The 18,257-nt window shown below is 41.3% G+C and overlaps 2 protein-coding genes across 6 annotated transcripts in view; both read left to right on the top strand.

Moving 5' to 3' along the window:
- Nucleotides 1-14,017, top strand: part of DNA2 (DNA replication helicase/nuclease 2) — a 44,966-nt gene extending 30,949 nt beyond the window's left edge. The window contains exons 15-21 of one of the 2 annotated variants that reach the window (XM_070752125.1): nucleotides 774-967; nucleotides 1,052-1,141; nucleotides 1,231-1,420; nucleotides 5,869-5,958; nucleotides 9,787-9,969; nucleotides 11,289-11,435; nucleotides 13,142-14,017. In XM_070752125.1, the coding sequence (XP_070608226.1) occupies nucleotides 774-967; nucleotides 1,052-1,141; nucleotides 1,231-1,420; nucleotides 5,869-5,958; nucleotides 9,787-9,969; nucleotides 11,289-11,435; nucleotides 13,142-13,198 (951 nt within the window). In that variant the 3' untranslated portion in view covers nucleotides 13,199-14,017. The remainder of the gene's footprint in view (nucleotides 1-773; nucleotides 968-1,051; nucleotides 1,142-1,230; nucleotides 1,421-5,868; nucleotides 5,959-9,786; nucleotides 9,970-11,288; nucleotides 11,436-13,141) is intronic. The other variant, XM_070752126.1, reaches the window with a different exon arrangement.
- A 1,548-nt stretch (nucleotides 14,018-15,565) lies between these two features.
- Nucleotides 15,566-18,257, top strand: part of RUFY2 (RUN and FYVE domain containing 2) — a 60,283-nt gene continuing 57,591 nt past the window's right edge. For all 4 annotated transcript variants that reach the window (XM_070752127.1, XM_070752128.1, XM_070752129.1 and 1 more), the window contains exon 1: nucleotides 15,566-15,984. In XM_070752127.1, coding sequence (XP_070608228.1) covers nucleotides 15,777-15,984 — 208 coding nt within the window. In that variant the 5' untranslated portion in view covers nucleotides 15,566-15,776. The remainder of the gene's footprint in view (nucleotides 15,985-18,257) is intronic.

Genomic DNA, 18,257 nt, shown 5'->3' with positions numbered 1-18,257 from the left:
GTACGAGCATGTCAATTTTTGAAAATTATTTGGTATCAAAATGAACAATACCCACACACACATTTTAAAAAACACCCTTGGGACAACCGATAACCATGACCTGGATGACTGAGAATCTCCATAGACAGCTGGTATAATAAACTATACTAAGCTGCATCTCAAATTCTGACAGCAGAGAGACAAAGAACTGCATTGAAAATGGTGTGGGGTTTCCTGCCTGAGCAGTGGGTTGGATTAGAAGACCTTAAAGGACCCTTCCAACTCTGTTATTCTATTCTGTTCTGTATGTGTGTATGTATGTATGTATATATGTACTGTATGCATTCATTCATTCATTCATTCATTCATTCATTCATTCATTCATTCATTCATTCATTCATTCAATTTCTATGCCACCCAACTCCCTAGGTACTCTAGGCTATTCTATTCATTTGTGCAGAGAATGCAATCCAGTATTGTTCGAACTTGAATGCATTTTTTTAGACTGATATACCACTTCAAGGTGTTTTACAGCCTTCTTTAAGTGTCAGCATCTTGCCCCCAACAATCTGGGCCCTCATTTTACCCACCTTGGAAGGCTGGAAGACTGAGTCAACCTAGAGCCGATGGTGAGATTTGAACAGCTGAACTACAACTAGCAGTTAGCTGCAGTAGCCTGCAGTGCTACACTCTAACCACTGCACCACCCTGGCTCTTGATTTCTGATTTAGGATTAAAAAGAGGGTGCTATTAAAAGAGGGGCCATCATAATAATTTCTCATTTTTTTCCCCAGCCAGTCATTGCCACAACATGCATGGGAATTAACCATCCAATCTTCACTCGTAAACTTTTTGACTTCTGCATCGTGGACGAGGCTTCTCAGATTAGCCAGCCCATCTGCCTTGGCCCTCTTTTCTATTCACTCCGGTTTGTGCTGGTGGGAGACCATCAGCAATTGCCTCCCCTTGTGCAAAACCCGGAAGCAAGGTAGGCAGCATGTCATGTAATAGGAATTTATATTTACTGTTAGCCATGCTCATGTGCAAATCACCAATTGAATTTTTATTGCAGAGAACTTGGCATGAGTGAAAGTTTATTCAAAAGGCTGGAACAAAATAAGAATGCTATTGTGCATCTAACTGTCCAGTACCGAATGAATAGGTATGTAAGCGTGAAGCGTGTTGTTTCACCGCACCACAAGACTGGTAAAAACCTAACTTTCCTTTTTTTCCCATTTTAAATCTGTGTAGTAAAATTATGTCATTGAGCAACAAGCTGGTGTATGATGGTAAACTGGAATGTGGCTCTGAAAAGGTGTCCAGAGCTATCATTGACTTGCCTAACTTAAAAAAACTACAATTGGAAGAGTCGTCTTCAGAAACTTGGCTAAAAGAAACACTTGATCCAAATAATCCTGTTTGTTTCCTTAACACAGAAAAGGTAACTTAAAAAAAAAACTATGTATTTTTCTTCAAAATGTAAACATTCCATCTTTCATGTCATCTGGGTTCAAATATCTGTGTACCACTCTTCTATATTTACAACAACATTCACTTTAATGTAGTTTTCCAATCTTAAAATTATAGTATATAGAAACATAGAAACACAGAAGACTGACGGCAGAAAAAGACCTCATGGTCCATCTAGTCTGCCCTTATACTATTTCCTGCATTTCATCTTACAATGGATATATGTTTATCCCAGGCATGTTTAAATTCAGTTACTGTGGATTTACCAACCACGTCTGCTGGAAGTTTGTGCCAAGGATCTACTACTCTTTCAGTGAAATAATATTTTCTCATGTTGCTTTTGATCTTTCCCCCAACTAACTTCAGATTGTGTCCCCTTGTTCTTGTGTTCACTTTCCTATTAAAAACACTTCCCTCCTGGACCTTATTTAACCCTTTAACATATTTAAATGTTTCGATCATGTCCCCCCTTTTCCTTCTGTCCTCCAGACTATACAGATTGAGTTCATGAAGTCTTTCCTGATACGTTTTATGCTTAAGACCTTCCACCATTTTTGTAGCCCGTCTTTGGACCCGTTCAATTTTGTCAATATCTTTTTGTAGGTGAGGTCTCCAGAACTGAACACAGTATTCCAAATGTGGTCTCACCTGCGCTCTATATAAGGGGATCACAATCTCCCTCTTCCTGCTTGTTATACCTCTACCTATGCAGCCAAGCATCCTACTTGCTTTCCCTACTGTCCGACCACATTGCTCACCCATTTTGAGACTGTCAGAAATCACTACCCCTAAATCCTTCTCTTCTGAAGTTTTTGCTAACACAGAACTGCCAATGCAATACTCAGATTGAGGATTCCTTTTCCCCAAGTGCATTATTTTACATTTGGAAACATTATAATAATTTAATAATAATAATTTATTAGATTTGTATTCCGCCCCTCTCCGAAGACTCGGGGCGGCATAAACATTCAGCATAATATTAAACAGTGAAACATTATAATCCTATTAATTTTCCTCTTAACATATCTTCTAATTAAAAATACCATAATAATAACAACATTAATTATCTTCATCATTATAATTCTGACAATTATCATCTTATTTATACCTCTATCGTAACCTATTTTGTATAATTCTTTAATCTTCTCATTTTATTTCCAGTTCTTTTTACTCTCTAGCCATTGATAAAATACTTCCCATATCATATAATATTCAGCTCGTTCTTTCTTTTTAATTGCTAGTGCTAAACTGTTCATTTCTTCATACTCTAATATTTTCCCAATCACCTTCTAATCAATTGGATTTTTTAAACTTTTCCAATGTTGTGCAAATACAATTCTAGCTGCAGTTAAAATATGGATAATTAAATAGGTATTCTCTTTATTATAACTTTTGGGTAATACCCCAGCAAAAATATTTCTGATTTTAGGTCAATGTGTTGTTTTGTCATCTTTTGTCCATAGAAACATAGAAACATAGAAGTGTGACGGCAGAAAAAGACCTCATGGTCCATCTAGTCTGCCCTTATACTATTTTCTGTATTTTATCTTAGGATGGATATATGTTTATCCCAGGCATGTTTAAATTCAGTTACTGTGGATTTACCTACCACGTCTGCTGGAAGTTTGTTCCAAGGATCTACTACTCTTTCAGTAAAATAGTCCAATTTGTTTTGCTTCTACACATATCCACCACATATGATACCGATAGCAAGATCCATGTATTTGGCACTTCCAACATTTAGCTGACTTTAAACATCTTTGCCAACCTCACCGGACCAATAATTTTGCCATCTAGGTGCTATGTATAAAACATCTTATACAAGTTCTCTTTATATAAACATGCTATGCTATCATGTCTCTGGGGTCCCAATATCTCAGGGGCTGCCACAAAGAAGAGGGAGTCAAGTTATTCTCCAAAACTCCTGAGGGTAGGACCAGAAGCAGGGGTGGAAATTTATACAAGAAGAGAAGCAACTTAGAATTAAGGAGAAACTTTCTGATGGTTAGAATAATTAAGCAGTGTAACAACTTGCCTCCAGAAGTTGTGAATACTCCAACATTGGAAGTTTTAAAGAAGATGTTGGGTAACCATTTGTCTGAAGTGGTGTAGAGTTTCCTTCCTAAGCAGGGGGTTGGACTAGAAGACCTCCAAGATCCCTTCCAACTCTTGTTATTTCTGTTTCTATATGCAGATGACATCACTGTTTCCTGTAAGCTGCACGCGTGCGCCCCCCCAAAATACCCCCCGCGCACCCTTTTCCACGGGCGCGCGCTCCCCATGCCCCTGCCAGCTCGCGGGGGGGGGGGGGAGGCCGGCAGTAGAAAGAAAGAAAAGGAGCTGCGGCCACCCCTGCCTCCCCACGGTGCCTCTGGCCCCCTCTCGGCCCTGCCCCCCTCCCACCCGATCCGCCCCCTCCTCCGCCGCCTCCTGCCTTGGGGTGCGACTTCTTCCGCGGCCATGGCCGCAGATTCTCCTCCTCTCCGTGTGCTTCGGGAATGCCTGCCCCGCCCCTCTCGCAGCCCCTTTGCTGGGAGCGCTTTCGTCCCGGACTTTCAGCAAGGGGGCTGCAGTAGAGGCAGGGCAGGCGTTCCTGAAGCGCTCGGAGAAAGCGCTCTCGCAGCCCCCTCGCTGACACAGAGAGAGAGGAGGGGGGAGAGAGAAAGTAAGTGACAGAGAGAGAGAGAGAAAGGGGCGGAGAGAGAGATAGCAAGAGAGAGAAGAAAGCAATAGAGAGAGAAAGAAAACAAGAAAGAGAGAGCGAGAGCAAGAGGGGGAGAGAGAAAGAGAGAGAAATGACTCTTGATTTAAAGCATATGGTAAAAAGCACCCAAATAATAACAGAACCCCCCCCCCAGCTGTTTGTGTGTGTGTGTGAACTCTTGAACCATTTCCAATAGCTCACCTGTTATTGGAAATGGTTCAAGACTTCACACACACACACACGGGGGGAGGAGACAGGAATGGAAAAAGAGAAGATAGTAATAATAGTAATAGATTTTGGTTTTGTTTTATTATTAATTTCTTTTAATAAAAAAAGAAGAATTTATTTATTTATTTTCTTTCTTTCTTTCTTTCTTTCTTTCTTTCTTTCTTTCTTTCTTTCTTACTTTCTTACTTACTTACTTACTTACTTACTTATTTATACTTCTATGCCGCCTAGTCCCAAAAGGACTGCCGCTCAGACACTATACTTTTCCGCCCACACCGAAAAAAAATTAGAGGGAACGTTGGTTGACATTGTTAATTTATTTGGGATAAGAATCAGAGAAGGCAATTTTTATTTTGCTTCTCTTCTCATGCCCAAGGCAGTTTGATGTTGGGTTTTTGTTCTGTTTCTCAGGAAATTAAAGGTGCAGAATTAATATGAGGAGGGTCCCTGACAGTTGGCTTTAACTTCCATCAAGAAAATAAGGGCAGGGACTATGTAGTATTGCATCTTTGAGCAAGATAAAGTGGCCTTTCTGTTTCATCCAGTGCAAATCCCTCTCTTATCCCAACAGTCTTATCAGTTATTTTTGCTCTCTTCTTTCTATCCTCTATCCTGTTTTTTTTCTATTTCCCTTGATGTAGTAATTAAATATTATTTATTCTCTTTATCTTAGTTGAAAATGGTTCGATTAAAAGCAAATTGCTTTGGGGAAGGGTTCAACTCCAATAAGACTGGTATTGATGTAAAATTTGTCCCTTTCAGCATAATTATATAATCTACTTGCAGCAGTTTTTGCTATAGCTCAATAGAGCACAGTGGTACCTCTACTTAAGAACTTAATTCATTCCGTGACCAGGTTCTTAAAGTAGAAAGGTTTGTAAGTAGAAGCAATTTTTCCCATAGGAATCAATGTAAAAGCAAACAATGCATGCAAACCCATTAGGAAGGAAATAAAAGCTCGGAATTTGGGTGGGCGGAGAAGGAGGAAGAAGAGGAGGAGGACAGTCGCTGCCGAAGGAAGAAGGTGAGGGGAGGGGAATCAAAAAAATCCAAAACTTTAAGGCTTTAAAAAAAAAAAGAGGCAGCAAGGAGGAGCACGTGCCTCCCATACACCCGGCGCAAATCTGCCTCGCATACTATTCTATTTATTCTATTTATTAGATTTGTATGCCGCCCCTCTCCATAGACTCTGCGTAGACTCCATAGACTCTGCGCCAGAGAGAGAAACCCAGGGGGAATGGCAGGAAACTGGCTGGGCCTTTGTGCTGCTCTCAAATTTCCTGGGAAATTTTTCCAGGCTCTGGTTCTTAAATAGAAAATGGTTCTTAAAAAGAGGCCAAAAAATCTTGAACACCCGGTTCTTATCTAGAAAAGTTCTTAAGTAGAGGCGTTCTTAGGTAGAGGTACCACTGTATTCCTAAACTAACAAACAGCTGGAGATTTTCATTACAATGGATTCAGGTATACAATGTTGGTCTTTAATTTAGATTGAAGCCCCAGAACAGACAGAAAAAGGTTGTATAAGTAACATGACTGAAGCCAGACTGGTGTTCTTCCTCACATCCATGTTTTTAAAGGTATTTCTCTTTTATTTAACACTATAGAGATTTTATTCATGCATTTATGTTTATTTATTTATTTGATTTGTATGCCGCCCCTCTCCGTAGACTTGGGGCGGCTAACAACAATAATGAAACAATATGTAACAAATCTAATATTTAAATTAATTTAAAAGACCCTTATTTAAGAAACCAAACATACACACAGACATACCATGCATAAATTTTATAGGCCTAGGGGGAAGGGAATATCTCAATTCCCCCATGCCTGATGACAGAGGTGGGTTTTAAGGAGCTTACGAAAGGCGAGGAGGGTGGGGGCAAATCTGATCTCTGGGGGGAGTTGGTTCCAGAGGGCCGGGGCCGCCACAGAGAAGGGTCTTCCCCTGGGTCCCGCCAAACAACATTGTTTAGTCGACGGGACCTAGAGAAGGCCAACTCTGTGGGACCTAACTGGTCGCTGGGATTCGTGCGGCAGAAGGTGGTCCCGGAGTATGTTGAGATACTAGTAGTCCGTATCTATTACCGTATTTTCCGTAGTACAGTGATCCCCTGCTCGTTGCGAGGGTTCCGTTCCAGGACCCCCCGCAACGAGCGGGTTTTCGCGAAGTAGCGCTGCGGAAGTAAAAACAACATCTGCGCATGTGCAGATGGTGTTTTTACTTCCGCAGCGCTAGCGAGGAGCCGAAGATTGGGGGCGGCGCGGGTGTTTTAAAACGTCCTCGCCGACATGGGGGGCTCGCTAGCACCCCCCCGAACCCCCAACCCGGGTTTGGGGGTGTGCTAGCGAGCCCCCCATGTCGGCGGGGACGTTTTAAAACACCCGCGCGGCTTTCCAATGAGTCCCGAAGACAAACGCGGAAGTTTGACGTTTGTCTTCGGGACTCATTGGAAAGCTCCGATCGTTTTAAAGCAGGCACGCCGTTCTCCGCTGACTCCTGGCGAACTTCCTGGGCGAAGGGCGAAGGGCGGGCGAGTGGGTGCTGGGGGGGGCTTCGCCCTCCCGCCAGCAAGAGGGGGAAGACCCAGGGAAGCCGCCCAGCAGCTGATCTGCCGGGCGCCATCTACGCATGCGTGCCCATAGAAAAAAAGGGCACGTATGCGCAGATGGTGTTTTGACTTCCGGGTTGAAAAATCGCGAATTACCCTGTTCGCAATGGTCGGGGACGCAATAACCGGGGGATCACTGTATAACATGCACCAGAATATAAGATACACCTTCATTTTGGGGAGGAAAATAGGGGGGAAAAGATCCACCTATCAGGTATTCATCTGGCTAGTGTCCTTAGTCTGGTCAGCTTCGGTACATTATTTTATCCCCTGGTTAGGGCCGGGGGGAAAATATCCGGAGGGAATACCATTGAAAACAAGCCTGCAAAGATTTAGGGCTGGAAAAAAAATTCTTTGTAGTAGCAATCAAAAGACCCTGCCAGAAAAAAAATCCAGCCTCTTTTTTTTTGGGGGGGGGGGGGGAGGAGAGGAGGATACTCCCAAAAATATGGTATTTCAGTCCTTCAGATCAGTGTTTCCCAACCTTGGCAACTTGAAGATATTTGGACTTCAAATCCCAGAATTCCCTAGCCAGCGAATGTGTTGTGTTTCCCAACCTTGGCAACTTGAATGCTGGCTGGGGAATTCTGGGAGTTGAAGTCCAAATATCTTCAAGTTGCCAAGTTTGGGAAACACTGCTTCAGATAGCCTGGCCTCAATATGTTTTGCAGCTGCAATGAGATTGGTGATTCATGTCCCCTTGGAATTCACAACACTTGAAGACCAAGCTTCTAATTTCCTCTAATCACAAGTTGTTGAAAATTCATTTCATTTTGAGAAAAAAAAAACTTGGCAATTTGTTATTGTTTTCTGGGGTGAGGTAGAATGCAGTTTTCCTTCTTTCCCTGTAGGAAAGCAGATCTGTTTTTCTTATTTCTTCCTATTAAAAATAGGAAGTAGCAGGATTTACATGTAGATGTGGATAAAGCACCTGAAATCCTCCTTTTGGGAGCCTTCAGGGTAGGAAAAGGGCTTTACCTCTGGTTTAATGCGCAATAGATCAATCTTGACATGTATCCAGAATTAAAGCAGAAATCACTGTAGGCTATAATTGTAGTAACTGGGAATTTAATGTTCGCAGAGTGCAAAGCTTCCAATGGATTTTGTTCTGAGCAGAAAACACTGCACTGAGTTAAAAAAGATTTGGAACAGGGCTGTCAAACTCCCCTGCCTGCGGGCTGGATGCGTTACTGGCTGCCCAGTTTAGCAAAGGGGGAAAAGGTCCCGATATGGATCGGGAGTCACTGCTCACAGTCACTCATGCCCTCATCACCTCGAGGCTCAACTACTGTAACGCTCTCTACATGGGGCTACCTTTGAAAAGTGTTCGGAAACTTCATATCGTGCAGAATGCAGCTGCAAGAGCAATCATGGGCTTCCCTAAATATGCCCATGTCACACCAACACTCTGCAATCTGCATTGGTTGCCGATCAGTTTCCAGTCACAATTCAAAGTGTTGGTTATGACCTATAAAGCCCTTCATGGCACCGGGCCAGATTATCTCAGGGACCGCCTTCTGCCGCACGAATCCCAGCGACCAGTTAGGTCTCACAGAGTGGGCCTTCTCCGGGTCCCGTCAACTAAACAATGCCGTTTGGCGGGACCCAGGGGAAGAGCCTTCTCTGTGGTGGCCCCAGCCCTCTGGAACCAACTCCCCCCAGAGATTAGAATAGCCCCCACCTACCTTGCCTTTCGTATGCTCCTCAAAACCCACCTCTGCTGTCAGGCATGGGGGAACTAAGATAATCTTTCCCCCTAGGCTTCTACAATTTATATATGGTTTGTCTGTATGTATGATTGGTTTTATAACAAGGGTTTTTAGCTATTTTAGTATTGGATTTTGACATTCTGTTTTTATCGTTGTTGTTAGCCGCCCCAAGTCCATGGAGAGGAGCGGCATACAAATCAAATCAAATCAAACAAACAAACAAAGAAACAAGCAAACAAACAAACAAACAAACAAACAAACAAATATGTCTCTTGACACCACTGTGATGGTGTGAGTTTGACATCCCTGATTTGAAAGAACAACTTCTGGGGGTTTTTTTTGTTTGTTTTTATTGGCAAAACACAACAAGACAAAGTGCTGCTGCTTCAAGAGTTGCATTTACTTCAATGGTTGGATTCTTCAAAGCAGCAGAATCTTGGGGTTTTTTCCCAACTTGTGTAGGTCAATGCGCTTTAATGAATGGCAGATAGATGTTGTGTTCTTATCTGAGATACAAAACACACATTCCACATGATTGCCAAAGAACTTATATCTGTTCCTATAATGACCCAGATTTGGCATAGTTATCAACAAAAATATATTTCTGGCGTGAATAACCTTTAAAAGTGTGTGGGAGAAAAATATGCCAATAATTAATGTTAATTAATGTGTGTGGACATAGTTTTTGCAGCCAGAGGTCACATTTGATTTCCTTAATTTGTTTCAGTTACTAGGAACGAGAGAGCAATGTCAGAGAAGGAAATGAGTTCTTGTGGACCTCAGATTGCTTACCCTAGGCTTAGGAGAAGGTAAAAGCAGAAGGTGGACTGAAGATACCTCGGAATAAAGTTGCATTAAAATCAAAAGTAATTAGTAGCTAACATCAGATTAAGAGGGCATTACAGGAGGCGAAGGAGAAGTTTATTTAGCCTATAATGCCATCAGTGGGTAGCACAAATTGGATATGATTCTTTTAAGACATTTCTATACGTTATTTTCCTAAATCTCCTAAAAGGATGAGTATTGGAATGCATTCTGTCACAGCCATCTGGGATTCCATAGTTTTAACACTGGTATTTTTTTTTAGGCTGGTTGTAAGCCTTCGGATATCGGAGTCATATCTCCATATAGACATCAACTGAAGATCATTACAGATTTAATGGCAGACTCGTGCCTCACTGATGTAGAAGTAAATACGGTGGACAGATACCAGGGGAGAGACAAGAGTATAATTATAGTATCCTTTGTAAGAAACAATGTGGATGGAAATGTGAGTAAACATTATCATACATCTGTTCATAGTTCCAAGTTTGTTGTCTAGCATTTAATTTAGGTACAGTGTAGTACAGTATTTTAAAAGGTTCATGTGCTAGCAGGTAGGATAAAGGGCAAAGATGTAGGAACATAAGATTATTCTTTTTTTCTTTGTAGGAGAAATCTATTATGGATCTTAGTATGAGTGACTATTTTCCATTCTGGATATTTTCTTGTAGCTAAGATTCTCAGCTTTCTTCTTTGTTCGAAGAGTCCATATGTATATAAGGCTGTTCTGCATGCTAACTAAATGCACTACAGATAAAAAAGTGGGGCAAATAAGTTTAACCCTAATAGTCTTGGGTTTTTTTATTAATGCTCTGGGTATCACAGATGCTGTCTTTTAGTTGTAAGTGGCCAAACCAAAAATTCGGCATGCCACTTTCATCTGCAGTGGTACTTGAACTTAGAAATAAAAGATATAAATAACAGCTTGATATAAAACTAATAAGAATAGGCACAATAAGATAGATGAAAAAAAAATAAAATTCAGGGTTAAGAAAGAAAAAAACCAAAAGCAAACTGAAAAAAGGAATGAATTACATATTTTATTTATGCACATATGTATGTGATAAAATGAGAAATACAATCATTTAAAATTATAAATTCCTGGTATTCTTACCCCGATTAACATTTGTACAAATAACAATAATTAATAGAAAAATGTTAATACATTATAAAAAGTGACCAGATTTGAATATGTATATATATATATTGAATTAAAATAATTTTAAAAATATTGTCTATCTATTTTTCAACATTTTTTCTACAAGATTGATCCAACTAAAATTGTTCGATTTTTCCTGATTTCTTTACAACTTTTCAGTAACAAAGCTTATCATCTTCAGTATCAAAAATTGACAATGTGTAAAAAAAATGCTTACCTTTGATCAGGTCTATAAAGACTGCAATTTGTAATGTTGTTTTAAAGGAGTGGAGTGCTTAAGACAAGAATTTTAAATTATATGAAAGAAATCGTACTGATTTTCAGTGAAACAGAAGGTCACCATTCTTCTGGGGTTAGGGTAATGGTTATTGATGAGTTCTATAGAACCCAGGGGTCCCCAAACCTGGCAACTTTAAGACTTGTGGACTTCAACTCCCAGAATTCTCCAGCACAGGTGGCTGGAGAATTCTAGGAATTGAAGTCCGCAAGTCTTAAAGTTGCTAAGTTTGGAGACCTCTGATGTAACCAACGGAAAGGAATGATTATTATTTGAATTTAGTTGAGAACTTGTAAACATATTTTGTGTTTCCTTTTTAAAAAAAAAATAGGTTGGAGAACTTCTGAAGGACTGGAGACGTCTTAATGTTGCCATTACAAGAGCCAAACATAAGTTAGTTATGCTGGGCTGTGTGCCATCCCTTTGTCTCTATCCTCCTCTAAAGAAATTACTTCATCATCTGAAGAATGAAGCTATGATATCCTTTCTTTTTCATTTACATATATTGGGTTTTTTTTGGCCAGGCTGCTTAGATGAAGACTTCAGTAGTGATGGGCGAACCTAACGGTGTTCGGGTTCGGCAAGTTCGGACGAACTTTACGCAAAATTCGAACCCGAATTCGAACCCGAACCTGTTCGAACCCGAACAGGGAATCCCTCCCACGAAGAGATTCCAGGAGCGGAGATTTGACATCACCGGCAGGTTGCTTAGGACGCCAAGGTGATCACTTCCTGGATTCCATGGAATCCAGGAAGTGATCACCTTGGCGTCCTTAGCAACCTGCCGGTGACGTCAAAGCTCCGAACGCCAAACACGACCCCAAACTTTGCCCGAAGTTTGAAAAAAAATTGGGTTCGTGTTTGGCATACCGAACACCACAAAATTCGGTACGGACCCGAATTGTGCGGGTTCAGTTTGCCCATCACTACTTTTCAGGCCTCCTAAATGAGAATGAAATAAAAATGTAAAATGTTAATCAACTGTTAAATCTAGTCTGAAAGACAAGGTTGCTTCTTAATCACTTTCATTTAAAGAAAATGAAACCAGATTTTGGATTACTTTCCCAGAACATTTGAAGTGAATTGTGTTCTGGTTAGGCAAAATTAAAAATATTTAGCTGACAGGAGCAATGGGACTCTACTTTTGGAAAGTAATGGAAATTTTATCCCTTGATTCCTTATTAGAGGCTCTGTCTGAGAGCCTCAAAAGCACTGAAGATAAAATGATTGTTTTGAATATTGTCTGCTATCTCCCTACACAAACATTAGCTAAAAGGATAAAATTCTTTTTAAACAACATTCATCTCGAGCTGCTGGTGCTCCAGGAGCTGACAGAAAGGCTAAGCTATTAGTCTAGCTAGCAGGAATAATTTGATTTTGAGACAAAATTCTCTACCAAATCAGTGTCCAAATGTATGCAGTTATGTGCCATCACATCACTTGCCCTAGAGCACACTATTCTTAGGACACTACTTCAGTTGGTGAGCAAGTAGGGAATTATTAGTGGGGGATTATTGCTGACCAAGCCATCCACCTAGCACAGAAATAGTATAAAATGCTTATGGGAGGAACCAAGAATGCCCCATTAACTAGAAAGCTTCCAGTATTACTGGGTGTAAAAGATAGGATGAAAGTGGTGTAGGGTTTTCTGCCTAACTAGAAGGTTGGACTGGAACAGTGTTTCCCAACCTTGGCAACTTGAAGATATCTGGACTTCAACTCCCAGAATTCCCCAGCCAGCAGTTTCTAGATAAGAGGCAAAAAGATTTTTTTTGCCTCTTCTTAAGAACCATTTTCTACTTAAGAACCCAAGCCTAGAAAAATTTCCCAGGCTGTGTTCTTTAATGCAACTGTTCTTAAATGCAACCCCGTGTCTTGCAATTTCCTGCTTCCCTATCGGTTTTACTTGTTAGAAGTCAGTTGTGAAGTTTGCTGTGATGGTCATAAATGCACACCAGTTTCCAAGTGCGTGAATCATAGTTACGTGACTGCAGGGACACTATAACTTTGAATGATCACTGAAGGAATGGTCCGTTACTGTGGGTTACCTGTATTTGCAATGATTCAAAATATGAGATGGTGTTAATATAAGATGCCTAAATATAACATGGGTTAAGCACTAAAACCTGACACAGTTTTCATAGTACTTGAAACCAAAACCATGTTTTCCTTAATGTTTCTTACATTTTCAGTATTCCTTTAGGAGCGTATGAACACACTTTACATTGTAAACTCTTATGACAGACAAACACCGAGGAGAAAATCTTTACTAATATGAAGCCGGTACACTGAATTCTACCAGAAGATGCTAAACCGGATTGTTCCAGCTTCTTGTTTTAATACACGAAAGATGCCTTAAATAGCTTTTTGGACATTTTAAAAAATAGAGCTTAAAAGGATTATCATAGTATGTCTCTTTGTATTGATCCCATTTTGAAAAACAGTATCAGTTGAGTATTTTGAATTCCTTTGATCAAGATTTTGTGCTCACAAGTGTGAGTAGCTTTAGCTTTTTATACAAAAATCATAAAAAAATTCACTTTCCATTTTGGACCCAAACCTCTATTGTTAAAATTAGTTTGTTTGTAGTATTTTTCTTCCTGTATGCATATAACTTTTAAAGAAACTTTTTAAACATTGTTTCAAAGCCTGATCCCCACTTAACTATGATCCCAACCCAATTAAACATTTTAAGAGAAATATTTATTGTCATTGCAGTGACAATTTAGTAAGGATATTTGAAATACTCTTCTCTAATACTAGTATATTTTTTGGGGAAATAGAACTGTGCACCTTGAGCTCATTCCATGTTTTAATGCCATTTACAGAATCAGTTTATTAATTCAATTTTATGCTTATGGAAATATATCCTACACTAAAGCTACCTCTTGGATGATACGTTTAACTTTCCTTTGGATTTGATTATTGTGTCAAACTCCAAACTGCACTACAATCAAATTATTTTCTACATATATTTTTGTAATGTTTTTTACCTCATTCTTAAGTTTGCATCTGTTTTTGTAGTACCTGTAATAAAATTAATGTGAAGTAGACACGTAACATTTGCCTTATGTGTATCTTATATTATAAATCTCATCTGCCATTAAATTGTAGCAGCCTTCCAAACAAGATAAAAAACATCCACTCCTAATAATAATAATAATTTATTAGATTTGTATGCCACCCCTCTCCGAGTTCTCGGAGCGGCTTGCAACAAGACAATACACAATATATAAATCTAATAGCTAAAAACAATTTCAAAAACCCTTATAAAATAGTCATACAGCTCAAACAGACCATACATAAATTATAATAGCTAAGGGGTATATTAATTTCCCCATGCCTGGCAACAGATGAGTTTTCAGAAGTTTACGAACGGCAAGGAGGGTGGGGGCAGTCCTAATCTCCAGGGAGAGTTGGTTCCAGAGGGCTGGGGCCACCACAGAGAAGGCTCTTCCCCTGGGTCCCGCCAGACGACATTGTTTAGTTGACGGACCCGGAGAAGGCCAACTCTGTAGGACCTAGTTGGTCGCTGGGATTTGTGTGACAGAAGGCAGTCCCAGAGGTATTCTGGTCTGATGCCATGTAGGGCTTGTAGGGTACGATTCAAGGTGCTGTTCTGTCCCAGATATGGACCACAAAGAACATAGCACACGCAAAGTCTGTACAAACCTTAGTTTACTAATTAAGGACTACTAATGAGCTTTCTTAGTAGTCACCAAACAGAAATAGTTTAAAGCAGTCTTTTCTGAACACAGGCTGTTAATTCAACTTCATTAACAGCCAGCACGAGTCCACGAAATAATTAAATTCTGAGTAGACAGTGCTGTAGATAACAGCAATCTGATGGTGGTTAGCAAAATGCCCAGAAGAAATTTGCAGGAAAAATGCCAAGAGAGAACAAGAGCTGATCAGATGGTTCTGGAGTCAAGACATGAAGGAATATGAATGAAGTTGTTTCCTGCAAATAGAACAAAACAATAGAATTCTTTATTGGCCAAGTCCTTCAGGATTGGGCGGCACAGAAGTCGAATTAATAGTAAATAAATACTAGTATATTTTTTTGGGAAATAGAACTGCACCTTGAGCTCATTCCATGTTTAATGCCATTTACAGAATCAGTTTATTAATTCAATTTTATGTTTATGGAAATATATCCTACACATAGAAGTCGAATTAATAGTAAATAAATAGAGTGTGATTGGACACACAAGGAATTTGTCTTGGTGCATATACTCTCAATAGGTAAAAGAAAATATAGATTTGTCAAGAATCATGAGGTACAACATTTAATGATTGTCATAGGGATCAAATAAGCAATGAAGAAACAATATTAATAAAAATCTTAGGATACAAGCAACAAGTTACAGTCATACAGTCCTAAGTGGGAGGAAACATGATAGGAATGATGAGAAAAAATTAGAAATGGAAGTGCAGACTTAGTAAAAAGTTTGACAGTGTTGAGGGAATTATTTGTTTAGTAGAGTAATGGCGTTCGGGGAAAAAACTTCTTGTGTCTAGTTGTCTTGGTGTGCAGTGCTCTGTAGCGACCTTTTGAGGGTAGGAGTTGAAACAGTTTGTGTCCAGGATGCGAGGGGTCAGTAAATATTTTTCCCCGCTCTCTTTTTGACTCGTGCAGTGTGCAGGTCCTCAATGGAAGGCAGGTTGGCAGCAATGTTTTTTTCTGCAGTACTGATTCTCCTCTGAAGTCTGTGTTGGTTTTATTTAGGTTCCAAATCGGAGGGCGGGCCTTCAGGCGGCACCCACCTGAGACCGGGACCGAACTACCTCGGGCGGCCCATTCCAGCGCCGCGCCAAAATGTCGCCTCGGTCCTTTTGGGCACGGCGCCATCTCGGTCCTCCGGCCGCGGGAGGCGCCGCCACTCAGGCTGAGGGAAGCGGGGAGGAGGAAGAGGAGGAGGCGGAGATGGGCGATGAAGAAGGCTGGAAAAAAGCCGTGAAAGCAGCCAGGGCTGGATCCGCGCTGAACCGCTCGGGCAACTGCCGCTCCTCCTCGCCGGCCATGGGTGAATAAATGCGCAAGGGCGGCGACCAGGGAGGGGTGGGGGGCAGGCCGGCAAGCTGAGGGAACCTTCTGAGTCGACCGGCATTCCCGAGGCGCCGGTGCTGCTTTTACCCCCGCTGACTGGGGAGGGCGTGTGGGTGTGTGTAATGTCCCAAAATGGCTGGAGAGGGGCTGCAACCGAGGGGCGCCTTTCGGGTGCCAACAGCCAGTCGGCCGCAGCCTCTGCACCGGCGTTAATTCTGCGGTTGCATGGCGAGGGTCAAAGCCCACAGTCCCCGGAGGCCGCCGGCAACGTCTGTCCAGGCATCGAGCCCTGCCCTACATTTCGCCCCGCGGCTTCCAGGCCGGAGAGGGAGGGGGACCCCGGGTTTTCCCCGGGCGAAAAAGAGGAGGCGCGGGCAGGGTGGGATGAGGTGAATCGCGGTCCCTTTTGCCTTTCCCAGAGCCTGAGGCGTTGCCGGGAGTTCGGAAGAAGGGCGGCTCCCTCGGCAGCCACAGAAGTCGCTTTTGCCCGGGGCGGTGGTTGGTTGTTTGGTTCCCCAAAGCCTGGGGCTTTGCAAAGAGCGGTGCGCCCCGTCGGTCCGGGATGAGAGAACTCGAATCCCCCGCACTCTTCCCCGGGCTTAAAACACACCGTGGAAACAAACGAGGCGGCTCTGAGCCGGTTAGCATGCTGATTTGGAAAGAGGGGAAGATTTTATTTATTTTATTTATTTATTCATTTGTCCAATACACAATACATATGGAAGAGAATAGACATGAAGTAATATATGTAAAGATAATATGTAAAAATAGAGGAGAAGATATAGGAAAGGAAGAAAATATATATGATATATGAGATAAAGGAAAGACAATTGGACAGGGGACGAAAGGCATACTAGTGCACTTATGTACGCCCCTTACTAACCTCTTAGGAATCTGGATAGGTCAGTCGTGGATAATCTAAGGGGAAATGTTGGGGGTTAGGGGTTGTCACTATTGAGTCCGGTAATGAGTTCCACGCTTCGACAACTCGATTGTTAAAGTCATTTTTTACAGTCAAGTTTGGAGCGGTTAATATTAAGTTTGAATCTGTTGCGTGCTCTTGTGTTGTTGTGGTTGAAGCTGAAGTAGTCATTGACCGGTAGGACGTTGCAGCATATGATCTTGTGGGCAATACTTAAATCGTGTTTTAGGCGCCATAGTTCTAAGCTTTCTAGACCCAGGATTGTTAGTCTATTTTCGTAGGGTATTCTGTTTCGAGTGGAGGAGTGAAGGGCTCTTCTGGTGAAATATCTTTGGACGTTTTCAAGGGTGTTAATGTCCGAGATGTGGTATGGGATCCAGACAGATGAGCTGTATTCAAGGATGGGTCTGGCAAAAGTTTTGTAGGCTCTTGTGAGTAGTGTGAGATTGCCGGAGCGAAGCTACGTAGGATCAGGTTAACAACTCTAGAAGCCTTTTTGGTGATATTGTTGCAGTGTTTGTTTGTTTTTTCCTGTCCCCACGACTGTCATTCTGGAGACCAAATCCACGGGATTTTTTAAAAGATCAGGCAGGTGTGTCCTGCCAAGGGAAAAAAACGACCTGATCCCAAACGTGTAAACCTTTTCTCTGAGATGTCAACGTTTAAAATTCATAAACCAACTGAAAAGGCAAAAAAAATATGCTCCTCAAAAAAATAAATAAAGGCAACGCTCAAATAACACATCCTAGATCTGAATGAATGAAACATTCTCCCTGAATATTTCATTTGCACAACTATTCCATTAGCAGAACAACATGTGAAATTGACTGCCAATGAGTGTTGCCTCTTAAGTGGATAGTTTGATTTCACAGAAGTTTGATTTACTTGAAATTATAGTCTGGTTTTTAAATGTTCCCTTTATTCTTTTTTGAGCAGTGTAAATAAATAACAATAATCCTGCTTCTCCATACAGTACTGTGAAATGGATCTGATGTGATCTGATGCAGGGCGCAGGGTTGAGAGGACATTGGGGCCAATTTATTTGCTTATTGCTGGCTCTACTTTTATGTGGTTGTAATTGTCCCTTAAACCCCAAACAGCATTAAATTGCCATTTGCTAGGGAGTCACCCTTTTCCTTTCCATCACATTTGGTGGATTACTGGCTTCCAAGGAATGCTGCTTGGATGGGAAAGAATATTCCCACCACCCAAGTCTCCTTGTTCTGGTTAGGGCAGGGCAAGGGTTGGCAACCTTAAACACTCAAAAAGCCATTTGGACCTGTTTCCCACAAAACAACAACAACACAGGGAGCCACAAAACCCTTTTA

This window comes from Erythrolamprus reginae, chromosome 5 (genome assembly GCF_031021105.1).
Source record: "Erythrolamprus reginae isolate rEryReg1 chromosome 5, rEryReg1.hap1, whole genome shotgun sequence".
Classification (NCBI taxonomy): domain Eukaryota; kingdom Metazoa; phylum Chordata; class Lepidosauria; order Squamata; family Dipsadidae; genus Erythrolamprus; species Erythrolamprus reginae.
The sequence above is the reverse complement of the archived record's forward strand: the minus strand, read 5'-3'. Positions and strand labels throughout refer to the sequence as shown.